Source organism: Neomonachus schauinslandi, chromosome 1 (genome assembly GCF_002201575.2).
Source record: "Neomonachus schauinslandi chromosome 1, ASM220157v2, whole genome shotgun sequence".
Lineage (NCBI taxonomy): Eukaryota > Metazoa > Chordata > Mammalia > Carnivora > Phocidae > Neomonachus > Neomonachus schauinslandi.
In genome coordinates, this window is record NC_058403.1 from 189405969 (window position 1) to 189421378 (window position 15410).

At 37.4% G+C, this 15410-nt stretch overlaps 1 protein-coding gene and 1 pseudogene across 1 annotated transcript in view; both read left to right on the top strand.

Moving 5' to 3' along the window:
* ARF4 (ADP ribosylation factor 4) overlaps window positions 1-13878 on the top strand; it is a 19819-nt gene extending 5941 nt beyond the window's left edge. Inside the window, exons 2-6 of the mRNA XM_021695225.1 lie at window positions 3920-4000; window positions 4471-4580; window positions 8292-8363; window positions 10439-10564; window positions 12929-13878. Of these exons, the coding sequence (XP_021550900.1) occupies window positions 3920-4000; window positions 4471-4580; window positions 8292-8363; window positions 10439-10564; window positions 12929-13015 (476 nt within the window). The 3' untranslated portion in view covers window positions 13016-13878. The remainder of the gene's footprint in view (window positions 1-3919; window positions 4001-4470; window positions 4581-8291; window positions 8364-10438; window positions 10565-12928) is intronic.
* Window positions 9108-9924, top strand: LOC110585033 (annotated as a pseudogene).
* Window positions 13879-15410: the final 1532 nt, after the last annotated feature.

Sequence of the window (15410 nt, forward strand, 5' to 3'; positions counted from 1 at the left end):
ATTTAACTATCTTAAAATTTTTATTTTAAAAATAACTTGCTTATTAAAAAGCCTTATGGTTGCATTATTTTGTAAACACTTCCCCCCTTTTTAAATTAAGTATATAATATATATTCAAGGCTCTTAAGCAGTCATCTTCCTAATAGATATATCAGGAAATGTAACCAGGCCAATGTATTAATAAAGGAAATCTGCTACTTTGGAATTTTTTTTTTTAATGAAAGTAACTCATGTTTATTGTGTGAAGAAAATTCAAACTTAGAAGTAGAATATTATGCACGAAATCAGGTGTTGGCAGTTTCATTAAAAATTGGGTTACCTCTGTGCTTTTCTATAACTTAAAATAGTTATATAATGATAATTTGTCTTGGGTTTCTTTCATTCTGTGTCAGTATTTTTGGATTTAAATTGTTTTAGTGATGGTATGAGGTTCAGTTGGACTTCCAGTGAGGACTAGCATGTGCCATAGTTCTCAAAACCTAACTCAGGTGGGGCGCCTGGGTGGCTCAATTAGTTAAACGTCTGCCTTCCGCTCAGGTCATGATCCTGGGGGATGGAGTCCCACATAGGGCTCCTTTCTCAGCAAGGAGCCTGCTTCTCCCTCTCCCTCTTCCGCTCCCCCTTGCGCTCTCTCGCTTTCTGTCAAATAAATAAAATCTTTAAAAAAAACCCCTAGCTCACGTTTTTCTAATCAGCTGTAGTTTTCACTTCTTCTGACTTGGGTTTAATCATATTTTGACTTAGATACTTTTTTATTGATTTATTTTTTTGTTTTTGAGAGAGCTCGTGCAAGCGGGGGAGGGGCACGGAAAGGGAGAGATTTTTTTTTAATATTTTATTTATTTATTTGAGAGAGAGACAGCATGAGCACGAGTGGGGTGAGGGGCAGAGGGAGAAGCAGACTTCCTGCGGAGTAGGGAGCCCGATGGGGGGCTTGATCCCAGGACTCTGGCATCATGACCTGAGCGGAAAGCAGACACTTACCTGACTGAGCCACCCAGGCGCCCTAAGAATCTTTTTTTTTTTTTTAAATTTATTTGTGGGTGCCTGGGTGGCTCAGTCGTTAAGTGTCTGCCTTCGGCTCAGGTCATGATCACAGGGTCCTGAGATGGAGGCCCATATTGGGCTCCCTGCTCGGCGGGAAGCCTGCTTATCCCTCTCCTACTCCCCCGCTTGTGTTCCCTCTCTCGCTGTCTCTCTCTCTCAAATAAAATAAAATCTTAGGAAAAAAATTTGTAGAGGAAGAGAGTGCACACACACACACACACACACAAGCAGGGGACGGGGCTGACGGAGAATCTTAAGGACTCCATGCTGAGCATGGAGCTGGACACAGGGCTCATCTCAGGGCCCTGGGATCATGACCTGAACCGAAACCAGGAGTTAGCTCCTTAACCAACTGCACCACCCAGGTGCCCCAGAGAGCGAGAATCTTAGGCTCCACATCCAACATAGACCAGTTCAGAGCTCAATCCCATCATGCTTAAGTGAGCCACCCAGGTGCTCCTTTTAACTTAGGTGCTTAAGGGCGAATTCTGCTTTATTTTAAAATTTGATCAAAATCACCTGAGAAAGACTTATTCTCTCAAGAGACAGCTGCTTTTTTTAAATTTAATTTCATTTTAATTAAATTAATTAACATATAGTATATTGTTAGTTTCAGAGGTAGAGTTCAGTGATTTGTCAGTTGCTTATAACACCCAGTGCTCTGTTACATCACGTAGAGACAGGTTTTTCAAACAGTGAAATGATCATATTGTTCTTCCCATTGTTTTCTGTATTTTTACTGAAGATATCAAACTTTAGTTTTGTTTCTTTGTGTCTATTTTAGAATTAGATTTTCTGATTTTTTTTTTTTTTTTTTTTGGATACTGTCCCATACTCAAAAAACAAAACACCTCCTGGGGCCAGTTGGTTTTTCTTGTGCCCATGAGTGAGGGCTTAGTTGCTCACTCTGTCTAGTAACTGTCATAGTATTTTGGAAAGAATAAACCTGAATATCTCAGTATGAAGGAGTAGGGAACACAGTTTAATTAGAAGACACAGGATACGAAGACATAAATTGCCTGAGTGTACAGAGAGATCTTAAAGCTACCTTTGTAGGGTACAGAGCAGAAAAGGTTGTTACATGGGTAGAAGGGCTCTGAAATTGCCTATAGCCTTTAGTTCTGTTTTGAACTGATAAAAGTTAAACTTACTTGCACAGTAATGTAAATTAGGTAAGTAGGGTGATTTCTCTGTGTGTGAGTTTTCTTTAACTTAATAGCATTTGTTTCATGTACCAATCAAAGTCGTTCTTTGATTTAAATATTTAAAAAGCAACCTTGCTTAAATCATGAAGTTGAATTCATATCACAATCTGTGATAGCGTAAGGGCGCCTGGGTGGCTCAGTCGGTTGTGTCTGCCTTCGGCTCAGGTCATGGTCCCAGGGTCCTGGGTTGGAGCCCCGTGTCGGGCTCCCTGCTCAGCGAGGAGCCTGCTTCTCCCTCTCTCTCTGCCTGCCGCTCTGCCTACTTCTGTTTTCTCTCTCTGTCAAATAAATAAAATCTTAAAAAAAAAATCTGTGAGGGCGCCTGGGTGGCTCAGTTGGTTGGGCGACTGCCTTCGGCTCAGGTCATGATCCTGGAGTCCCGGGATCGAGTCCCACATCGGGCTCCCTGCTCTGCGGGGAGCCTGCTTCTCCCTCTGACCCTCCCCCCTCTCATGTGCTCTCTCTCTCTCATTCTCTCTGTCTCAAATAAATAAATAAAAATCTTTAAAAAAAAAATCTGTGATAGCATAAATCTAGATGGCCATATGTGATGTCCAGTGATACATTCAGTGAGGTTATTAGATACTGACCTTCCATTTAGAAGGGTTTGACAGTGTAGAATATGTGGATTTTGAGAAATTCATACTTAAAATGAGCATTTAATTTGCTCATCACTATCATTGTAATGAAGAAGTATACCCTCTTACTCCAGGATGGATTTTTTTTTTTTCCCTCAGAAACAAGCACATTCTTCCCTACTTGTATCTGCTTCAAAGGAATTGTTTTAAGAATTTAGACATTAGTTACATTGGAGATGAATATGATAAGGCCATTTTTTACAACCCAAATTAACCAATCTTTTGTTCTCATTTCTGTGCATTTGATGTAGAAATGAATTTAGGTAGCGGTAATATTGGCCTCATCTTCCTTTATTATCATTTAAGGACACTAGTGCATAGTTAACATTTTTTTAAGATAATTTTTATTCATTTGTTTTTATGTGTTCTCTGATTCAATATGTAACTTGGGTTTTTAAAAATGATAGTAGTTCATAGAATTAATAAGGATTGAATTAGAAAATATCTTAGATTAAATGATTCGATCTCCTTGTTTTATAGTTACTTTCTCTGGGCTCAGTTTCCTAGAGTGACTTGTTTAAAGACACTTAACTGGGGCGCCTGGGTGGCTCAGTCGTTAAGCATCTGCCTTCGGCTCAGGTCATGATGCCAGGGTCCTGGGATCGAGCCCCGCATCAGGCTCCCTGCTCCGCAGGAAGCCTGCTTCTCCCTCTCCCACTCCCCCTGCTTGTGTTCCCTCTCTCACTGTGTCTCTCTCTGTCAAATAAATAAAATCTTAAAAATAAATAAATAAATAAAGACACTTAACTAATTTGTGGCAAAGCAAATCTAGAGACCAGAGCCTGAGTCAGCCAGATACTCTTTTCTTTTCACTACTACATGCTGTCTCTCTAGGTCTAGAAAGAAAAATGGAAAGGCTTTCTGTAGCAGGTGTTGCCCTTGGGGATCAGAAATGAAGTAATTTCATTTCTAACTCATTTGTGCTTTGACCAGTCGCCTTTTGCTTTCAAACTATAAATTTGTTGTAAAATTAATTCTTAGTGTGTGTGCTTTTGGTCTAGATTTAAAAATTTTAATGTCTTTTTCTAGTTGGATTGGATGCTGCGGGCAAGACGACCATTCTGTATAAACTGAAGTTAGGGGAGATAGTCACCACCATTCCTACCATTGGTAAGAAAGTTTATGGATGACTTTAATTCATATCATAATATAAAATGAAATAGAATATGGTTTAATTTTGAAGCAATTTTTTAAGGCTTTATTATTTTAGAGAGCTTTATGCTCACAGAAAAATTGAGAGGAAGGTACAGAGATTTCTCATAAACTCCCTGCCCCCATGCATATATAGCTTCCCCCTTTATCAACATCACTCACTCGAGTGGTACATTTGTTATAACTGATGAACTTCATTGACGTAATCATCCAAAGTCCGTAGTTTACCTTAGAGTTCCCTCTTGGTGTTGTGCATTCTATGGGTTTGGACAAGTTTACTATGGCATATATCTGTCATTGTAACTGGCTTAGGTTTTTTCAGTTTGTTGATTAGGAGATTTTTAAAAAGCAATTCTGAGAGAATTCCACAGTAAGGGGTTTTATTTTCTTAATGACATTTTGCACAACTGTCTTTTTTTTCTTTGTAGGTTTTAATGTGGAAACAGTAGAATATAAGAACATTTGTTTCACAGTATGGGATGTTGGTGGTCAAGATAAAATTAGGCCTCTCTGGAGGCATTACTTCCAAAACACCCAGGTAAGGAATGCTATACAGTTTGTATAACTTTTCTTTATATGTTTTATGCTTTAAAGTTTCTTTTGATATCTACTATTTAACTGAGTGTTGGCATTCTTATATGAGTTGGCATTCTTATCACTACTTACATATTCTTCAGTGAACTCTCTCACTCATGCTTTTGAAGGCTAAGTTACCCAGGATGGAAGAGTTACATAGCCATCATAACAATATTTTGGCAGATTAGGTGGAGGTGGTTCTCAAGATTGAATTAGGAGTTCTGTTTGTTTCGTTCTTAGTCTAGAAAGTAAGGTCTATATAACTTTCTGTCATTTTAATTTTTAATGAATAAAAAGCAATTAGTAGTCCTTCATTTAGCCCAGTTAAAAGTGTTTACCTTATTAAAATACATTAAGAAAAAAATATACTGGGGTTCATAGTGGTGTAGTTGGTTATGTGTCTGACTCTTGGTTTCAGCTCAGGTCATGATCTCAGGGTTATGAGACAGACCCCCCGTGTTGGGCTCTGCAGTCAGCGCAGAGTCAGCTTGAGATTCTTTTCTCCCTCTCCCCGTCCTGTTCATTTTCCCTCTCTCTCTCTCTTTCTAAAATAAATCTTTAAAAAATATATATTAATGTAGATCCACTTCATTGATTTATAAGGTATTTTTATATTATCATCTAGTGTGTAGTGGCATGGGAGAGACCTTAGTAATCCTGTGAGTAGGAGTTCTCGAATTCGGCTGCATATTAGAATCACCTGGGGAGCTTTAAAGAACTTCATTATGGAAATTGTCAAATGTACACAAAAGTAGAGAGAATAGCATATAAACTTTCACATATCTTTTACCCAACTTCAATTATTAGGATATGGCCAATATTGTTTAATTGATGTTTCTCTCTAATGTACTTCACCTTTTGGATTATTTTAAAGTAAGTCATTTCATTTAGGGAATATGTTTTTGAAGTAAAATTAGGGACAAAGTAAAACTTTGCTAATCCTTAGTTTGTAATTCTTGACTAAGAGTAACCCTGGTCTTAACCTAAATTTGTTTAGAATGCTTTGTATGTAATGTACTTTTGCATTTTTGTTCTGTTTCGGTTTTTTTGGGGGGGGGAGTGCTCGTGCATGTGGCGGGGAGGGGTAAAGGTAGAGGGAGAGAGAGAATCTTAAGCAGGGTCCGTGCCCACCGTGAAGCCCAGCATGAGGCTTGATCTCACAACCCTGAGATCATGATCTGAGCCAAAATCAAGTGTTGGACACTTAACTGAGCCACCCAGGTGCCCCATTTACTTTTGAGTTCTTGAGATTAGATCCATTCCTGGCCTCTTTGGATCACCTTGTAATCAAAAGTCCCAAGTACTTCTTCCTAGAGAACTCACGACTACAGGGGAAAGTTTTTATGTGTTACCAGATGTAATGTCAGCTAAGCTCTTACACCAGCTTTTCTAGCATTTCTAGCATCAGTTCTATTAGCTATAAAATTGAAAAGAAACGAATACTGTTTAACCATGCTTCTAACTTAACAAGCCAGGACACAGGATTTATTGTAGTAAATTCCTCTTCCCTCATTAGATAATTCCAATTATTTTGCTATTCTAAGTAAGTAAATACTTGGCCTTTTAAGTAGTCTTTTATTGTAGCCAAACTTATCTTTAGAATCCTAGCTTTTCTACACTTTTGATTCTAGGTTGTACCAGGAAGTGAATAACTGAATTTATTACTGAAATACTTCTTTCTCTCGGTAGTGTTACTTTGGAACTGATAGTGTTATTTACATTTTAAAACAAAATAAAAATGGATTGTTAGTAGTACAAATAAAAATGGATCCCTTTTGGAGCCATTGCCTCTTCTAGAGGGATAGATTTTAAAAAGGAATAACTTTTGGAATAGGAGGGAAAGGAGGAGACAACATTTACTAAAGCCTGTGATAAGCCAAGTGCAAAGTAGATTCTTTTATACCTGTATGATTACATTTAACAGGCTTATAAAGTTGGCTGGCATGGTTTTATTTTTATAGAAGAGGCATGTTCCAGGATTAGGTCATTTATGTAATAAGTAGTCTTGAAATTTGAATTTGGATATCTTTCCATTATGCCATACTGCCTCTCATAGCACCAAAAGTATTTTCAAAGATTAGGAGGTTTAAAATGATGGTTTCCAGCAGAGACAAAGGAAATGGGTTTGAAATTCGCTAGACCAAAGAAAATCGTCATTTAATGACCATAGCCGAAAATAAATATTAGGTACCCTGGCAAGCTCAGTACTATGATGGTACTGAGGGGTACATACAAAATGAAGTAGCTCTTTGCCCTAAGTGGATTTTATGCTCTTGGTGGAGTTAATCTATTTATTTATATAAATAAGCAAGCACAAGACAGTTTGTGATTAAGTGACAAATGATCAAAAAATACTTCAGTGGTCAGGGTTGTGGGGAGAATAATATTTAAAGTAATCACTTTAGTATTTTTTTTTTTTTTAAAGATTTTATTTATTTATTTGAGAGAGAGAATGAGAGAGCACATGAGAGGGGGGAGGGTCAGAGGGAGAAGCAGGCTCCCCGCCGAGCAGGGAGCCTGATGCGGGACTCGATCCCGGGACTCCAGGATCATGACCTGAGCCGAAGGCAGTCGCTTAACCAACTGAGCCACCCAGGCGCCCCAGTAATCACTTTAGTATTAATAGGAATAGATTTTTAACAAAACTACCAAGGTAATCTGCCCTCTCTAGTTGAAAATTTTATACTTTCCCATTTGAAAGTTTTTAGAAAAGTCTTAACGGTTTCCTTAATTCCATTTCTTTTTTAGAATAGAATTCTAATGTTTGTGAATATCTGATAAGAATGGTTACTACTTTTCTTTTTGTTAAGAATTTCATATTTGGCGGCACCTTGCTGACTCAGTCTATAGAGTATGTGACTCTTGATCTCAGGATTGTGAGTTAAAGCCCCACTTTGGGCCTAGAGTTTACCTAAAAAATAAAAATAAAAGAATTTCTTATTTGATCAAGTCAACAACATTGTGGAGCAGGGCTTACTTTTCTATAAGAAGCCTACAAAAACTATTTTGTGTGCCCCTTCCCTCTTATTTTTTTTAAGAAACGCTTTATGCATGCCTTTTACTGAATATGCTAATTCAGTCAGTAAATTCATGCATCTTTAGGATCTTTGGTTGATTCTTTTTCCTTTTGTTCCCACTTAGTGACCATTTTGTTACTTGGACTTATCTGCACTTAACATGCAAGGGAAGAGGGATAAAATTTATTCATAGTGTAGTTGAGAAAAGTGATCAGTGGGTTAAGAGTAAGATTTTTTTTTTTAAGACTTTATTTATTTATTTAGAGAGAACATGTGAATGGGAGAGGGGCAAAAGGGAGAGGGAGAAAAAGAATCGTTAGCAGACTCCCATGCTGAGCGTAGAGCCCCATGGGAGACTTGATCCCACGACCCTGAGATCATGACCTGAGTCGAAATCAAGAGTCAGATGCTCTGACTGAGCCACCCAGGTGCCCCCCCATTTTTTTTTTTTAATAACATAAGTTAAAATCACAAATAGTGCTCAAATCTATTTTTAGTACTTAGGGCACTGTTCTTTTTTTGTTGTTCTTTTAATAAGGAGACATTGTCTTCCAAATGTTTAACTCAGTATGGTTCTTTTGTCTGTACTTACATTTTATATTCAGTGTCTCCTTTAAGGTTAACTGTTGCAATTTATTTAAACAATTTTTCCCCAGGGTCTTATTTTTGTGGTAGATAGTAATGATCGTGAAAGAATTCAGGAAGGAGCTGAAGAGCTGCAGAAAATGGTAAGAATATTTTTTAAATTTATTATTTCCAAGATGTGTTTTTCAGGGTGACAGTGGTTAGTGTTAGTGGTTGGTATCTTACTGTGATTAGATTACACAAATGAATTGTTTCAGAGCTAGAAAGAACCTTGAGGAACTGTCATGACAGGTTCTTAAGAACACACATAAAAATCTCCTATAGAGCTTTTTAAAAAACACACAGAAGAGTAGCTACTTCATTAAGTTGGGAGGAAGGCTCAGCTTGTTTTTAGCATGCTCCAGGGGGTGATATGTCTCTGGTTGAGGATATCTCCATTAGTCCAGTCCTTTATTTAATAGATTAAAAATCTGTAGTTTTGGAACTTTTGTGATCTAGGAATCTTGGTTCAAACCCCTTGTTCCCAGGGTCTTTGGGTTTGGTTTTCTCTGTTCTGTACCTATATAATACATACTTTGAAATACTTCATAATAGCAGCCATGATAAAGAATTCCACCTGAAGATAGTAGCATTTTGGTTGATACGGTATTTTAGCTTTGCCATGTATCAGATTGTTCTCATGTACGGTTGACCCTTGAGCAACATGGGGGTTAGGAGTGCCGACTCATGGCCCAGTCACCATGTGTACAGTTGGAAATCCACGTGTAAGTTTTGAGTCCTCAAAAACTTAACTACTGCTTTTGCTGGCCACAGTTTAGTGGCGGGAATATTGCCTCCTGAGGCCATGCCTTCCTGTCCTAGGTGGCAGTTCTTCGTGCCAGTTATAATTGTAACCCAAAGAGCAAGCAGCCACCAAGCCCTCCGACTCTGCAGTGGGAGGCAGGGAGGGTGGGCCTGCACAGGTCCCCGGTGCCCAGGTGGTGCATCCCAAGGACCGCTTGACGCTGTTGGTCAGGCTGAGAGCACAGACAAAACAATAACTCTTGGAATATAAATCAGTAGTGAATGCAAATGAAGAAAAAACTCCAGAACAAATCATGCCAGATAAGCAAATTGAAGCTAAAACTGAGGACCTGGAAAATGAAATTGAAGAGTTAAAAATTGCTTTTGAAATGAAAAAAGCGTGCATTAAAGGATGCAACATTCAACTACACTTAAAAAAAAACCTGGAGAAAACCCCAAGTGTGCTCATGGATAACATGAAACATGTATTAAAGCTAAATTAATAATGAAATCACACCAGGAATCTTGGAATTTGGAGGAAAAGCTGCTTGATGTTGGGAAGACGAGATTAGAACAGATGTTTAGAAAATGTTTTAGGAATACCGACTGAGAAGAGCAAACAGAACGATGAATTCGGACGATATGGAAAATTCAGATGAGATAAAGGCCAGACCACAAAACCTACAAATGGAGATATAGATTACTGAAATTATTCAGTATGTGTTCCAGAACCTCATTTAGGGAGTAAAGGCAATTGGGCAGAGGATTTTGCCTTTAAGGAAACTGTTCTACAGCTTGACAAGAATCTCACCGTGATCTAATAAGAATTCTGTTTTGTCATTTTTTTGTTTTGGTCTTTATATGTCATTTAAATAGCAGATTTCAAGTAAAATTCTTTTTAATGTTTTTGGAACTTTTGTAATACTCCAGTTTTTTTGTGGCTTAGCACTTTAATATGGAATCTGTTGTTTTAAATAAAAGTGACTGGCATACTCAAAAAGAATCTGAGAATCTTAGTCTTGGGAGGGTTTGTCAACAAGGACCCTGGGATCGTGACCCAAGCTGAAGGCAGTTGCCTAACCAACTGAGCCACCCAACCAACCGAGCCACCCAGGCGCCCCACCGATCCTGACTCTTAATGGATGATCATGAAAGCTGAAATGAATGATTTACTTTAATGGAGTGCAGGATGATTGGCTTGAAAAATAGTTTTGCTTTACTTGAAAGGCATATAATTATTTGCTTGGGATTTAAAAATTGAAGGATATGAGATTTAAGTGTCCCTGAACTTTATGTAGTGAAATTAGGTTGATGTTTAATAATATATGTAATGTTGAATAAGTGGTATATGCAGGAAGACAATGTTTTACCTAGTTTGTCACAGTGATTTGAGTTCCAGTTTGTTAGTTGTTAACATCTTAGCGTTTGTTTTCAGCTTCAGGAAGATGAGTTGCGAGATGCAGTATTGCTGCTTTTTGCGAACAAACAGGATTTGCCAAATGCTATGGCCATCAGTGAAATGACAGATAAATTAGGTCTTCAGTCTCTTCGTAACAGAACAGTAAGTATTTGGAGGTTCATATTAACCACCTGACTTTTAGAATTAATGTAATTGCTTAAGGAAGTATTCACTTTAAGTACCTATTAAGGAATTGTCCCTTTTGAACAGATAATGTGCACATCATTAAAAAAAAACAAAGTAATACACTCTTATAGACATGAGCCCTTTCAGGCTTTTCTGTGTGTTCAATTTTTAAGCTATGTTAATTATATCTTCTCTTTTTTTTTTAAAAGAGAGGGCTAGAGGGAGAGTCCCAGGCAGGCTCTACAGCCAGTGCAGAGCCCAATATGGGGCTCGATCTCATGACCCTGAGATCATGACCTGAGCCAAAATCAGGAGTTGGACACTTAACTGATTGAGCCACCTAGGCACCCCTCCATTTTTTAACTTTTAATATTTATCCTTTAAGGATCCAAATGTTTAGGTACCTTTATTTCATTTGGTTTTTGTTAACTTTATCCTCAAAACATTTAGTATCAATAAAAGATGTACTTTATGAGAATTGTATAATCTAAAGATTATTGATATTGTTAATTTTACTTTTATATCTTTTATTTTTTTTATTTTTATTTTGTAAAAGAATTTATTTATTTATTTGACAGAGAGAGAGACAGCGAGAGGGGGAACACAAGCAGGGGGAGTGGGAGAGGGAGAAGCAGGCTTCCCGCCGAGCAGGGACCCCGATGTGGGGCTCGATCAATTTATATCTTTTAAATAGCTCTGCAGCAAGTATTTTGTAATTTGGTTTTCTTACTAAAACTGCAAAATTTTTGCAGCCCTGTTTTAGATAATCTTGTTTTATACTGTTTGCCTTTTAACATCCAAAGCTTATGAACTACCATTATGACATTAAACAAGTTTTTAATTTAAAATTAGAAGAAGTATTATGCTTGTTCTCCAGTAGCTTGTTTTAGATCAGTGATTTAAATACTGGCAAAACACAGTATACCGTTTTATATATACAAATGGTATCACAAACTTCAGTGTGACTTGTGCTTTACAGTGGTTTTTCACTAAGTTGTCAACAAGGCAGATAGTGTGCTGTGGCGGTAACTGTACAGGCTGTTTGAGATGTCCCAGGCTGCTTTAAACCAGCTAAACTCTAGATGATACCCGTTTTCAGTGCTGTGAAGATAAGAATTTATACCTTTTTTTTTAAGATTTTATTTATTTGAGAGAGGGGGGAAGCACGAGCAAGGGGAGGGGCGGGGGGAGAAGCAGGCTCCCCGCTGAGCAGGGAGCCCGTCGCGGGGCTGGATCCCAGGACCCTGGGATCATGACCTGAGCCGAAGGCAGACGCTTAACGACCCAGCCACCCAGGTGCCCTAAGAATTTATACCTTTAACCAGCCTTCTAGGTTACTGGGGTGTTTTGGTATTCAAATAATAATTGGCAGTGTGGTGTACTTGCATTGACCTTGGCAATATTAAAGCAAGGTCTTTATTGTAAGGCAGAATAAAACAGGTCAGTAAAGAAAAATAATAAAAATAAACTATCTCTTAAAGGTTATTAAATTGTTGGGGTGCCTGAGTGGCTCAGTCATTAAGTGTCTGCCTTTGGCTCAGGTCATGATCCCGGCATCCTGGGATCGAGCCCCACATCAGGCTCCCTGCCTCCGCAGGAAGCCTGCTTCTCCCTCCCTCTCCCACTCCCCCTGCTTGTGTCCCCTCTCTCGCTGTGTCTCTCTCTCTGTCAAATAAATAAAATATTTAAAATAAAAAAAAAATTAAAAAGTAATTAAATTGTTTTCTAGATCTTTTTCTTGCTCTTTGTTAACATTTCTTGGCATTTCATATAGTTCCTGGTACCATTTTTAAAAGTGAAACTTTTTGGAATGCATGGGAACTAAAGATAGTGAAATTATCTGAAAAGCTTGCTTCCAATGTCAACAGCTCCTATTCTTTTCAAAAGTTTGCCTCCTGTACTCTGAACTTAGTTTTATGGGAAGCGAGGGTTATAAAGACCTGGTGGGTACTTAATTAGTTACTAATCTTCCTATGAATGTTCTTTTTGGTTTAAGGAGTACATTGTTGATTAAATCTATTGAATGGGTAGGAGTACCTCTAAATATGACAGGAGTTTTGTGAGAAGCATGTATGAGAACACTTCCAATCTATACAGTTACTGAGATTATTAAATATAAAAGTAATCGTGAGATGTAAGCTGTATTTACTCCTCTATTCCTATAGTTTTATATATTAATTTTTTGTTTTCTTTTTTCCTATACATTGATGGTGACTGCTGACTAAGTATTACCCTTGGGCAGTTGGGGGAAATACTTAATTTTCTGATCACAAAAGTTTAAAGACTGTGGTTATATATAGTCTTCTGTTAATCAAGTATTTTCTTGTTCTTCCTTTACAGTGGTATGTTCAAGCCACTTGTGCTACACAAGGAACTGGTCTGTATGAGGGACTTGACTGGCTGTCAAACGAGCTTTCAAAACGTTAAATGAAACTGGATATCTAACCAAGGACACATTTGATAGAATTGGTCTAGGCTTGTTACAACAAAATTAGTTTGCATCTTGGTTATTAAACAGTATCCGGGACTGGTTTGGGCAGAATATTACAGCGTTTAAACTTATTTTGTTGCCAGTTATTGTTGACCAAGTATAATATTGCTATTTAGCAATATGCTTGGTTTTAAAGAAATTCTCCTTAACTTGGGAAAAAAGTGTCCTCTTTTAATTTTAATTCCCTTAAGCCTAAATGCCTGGACATAGCTATTGTGACACCTTTAAATAAATCCGTTTTGAATGTTTTTTGAGCCCACGAGAAATAATGTTTTAAAGTTATCCCCTTGCTACTTTAATGATACCTTTATCATTCCTGGGACAGTCTGCTGATTTAAAAAATGTAGCATTCCATTTGTATTTATTTTTCTCCCTTGCCAAAAAGATCCTCTAATACTGCTTGTACCAGCCAGGGAAATGCTCCAAAACACTATTCAGATCTCTTGCACTGAGGAACTTACATTTCCCCCCCTTATTGAATCCTGGCTTTCATCAGCCAAGCTTACCTTAGTGTGGTTTGGATTTGATAGCTAATTAGGTTCTGTGCTGGTTGCAAAGAGTTCATATTGAGATGATTTTTAATACCCAGCAGATTGTCTTCCTTTATATTGTATCTTTTTTATGTTGCATGTTGCTTTTTGGTATCAGCCTGACTCTTTGCCCAGTATATGATAGTTCTGCTGATGTTTTGTTTATCGGTGAACATATCTTCATTAAGAGTTTTTGGAAAACTCATCAAACTCAGTTTTCTTCATAACCCATTTGGAATTATTCCTAATAAAATGATAAAAATATGTAATTGTGTGTGTTCTTTTTGAGTCTTGAAGATGTTTGAAATGGATTTTCTTATTTACCAAGTTAATTTGCATATATTACATTTTGTGAACAATAATATAGGTCTCAGTGAGTTTACTAATTGTTTAAATTGGAAGTAAGGTATGGGTTGCTATCGTGTGTAACAGTGGGGGGTAACTTCAAAATTTTAATTTCCTTTAATAATTAAAAATAGAATTTGACACTGTACATTTTTAAACTCAGATCAAGAGTAAAAAGCTGTAATAAAATGAACTGCCCAAAAAGCATGTATGATGTGTTTGTTTCACAACTAATGTTAGTTTAAAAAATGCAAGTGCTGTTTGCGTGGCAGAATGCAGACTGTTAGTGATGCTGCTCTCCTACGTCAAGGAGTTCACAAGCACTTTGTTTTAGCTCCATGTATTTCAGAACTTCTGCGGAGAGCTGCATGTAACAAATTCTTTGTTAATAAGGCAATAAAGGTATATATACTTCATTAACTACCTTTATGAAGTTATTAAGGACTCACCTTGGTAACCTTAAGAGTAATTAACTTAGTTTTTGTCTACAATGTTTTATGTATCTTACAAATCTTTCAAATTCTTAGTGGCTTGTATAGCTTCACATGAATTTCTGGATTGAAATTTTATTTCCAAACCAAATATATGCTAGTAAAATAATGTATATATTTTTTTTTTTTTTTTAAGATTTTATTTATTTATTTGCGAGAGAGACAATGAGAGACAGAGAGCATGAGAGGGAGGAGGGTCAGAGGGAGAAGTAGACTCCCCGCTGAGCAGGGAGCCCGATGCGGGACTCGATCCCGGGACTCCAGGATCACGACCTGAGCCGAAGGCAGTCGCTTAACCAACTGAGCCACCCAGGCGCCCCTTTTTTAAAATTTTTTTTTTTAAAGATTTTATTTATAAATAATGTATATTTTTGAATCATAAAAAAAAAATGCTGGATCAAGTGAAAGGAAATTGGAATTAAGTAGCTGATGATGGTCATGCAGGTTCCTGGGGTAAAGTGTGTGTGTTTAACCTGGGTCATTCGATGTAAGTGCAACTTCCTAGCCTACCGGATGAATTCTCCCTTCTGCCTGAGTAAGAAAGGTATCTTTTCTTGTGGGATAAAACTAAGATATGATGTAGTATGTGTAGTTTTACAGGGTTCAGCTAGGTAGTATTAAACTTCCAGTGGGTTGACTGTTGTGATCATAAGTTACCACTGTATTTAAAAAACTGAAGTAAATTCAGAATGCTTTCACAGACTTTGAAAAAGGAGTAAAGAGAATCTGTATAATCTTATTTGTGATGTAAAGCAGTTCTTATTATCGTCGGAAATGACTGCATTAAGAAACTATAAAATTGCCTCATTTTCACCAAATGGGTTAGATTTGCAAGATTACTTTTTTTTTTTTTTTTAAAGAAAACACTAACTTGGTAACTTGGCAAAACTTGGCATGTTTTTTATCCCAAGAAATTACTTTTTCGGGGTGCCTGGGTGGCTCAGTTGGTTAAGCATCTGCCTTTG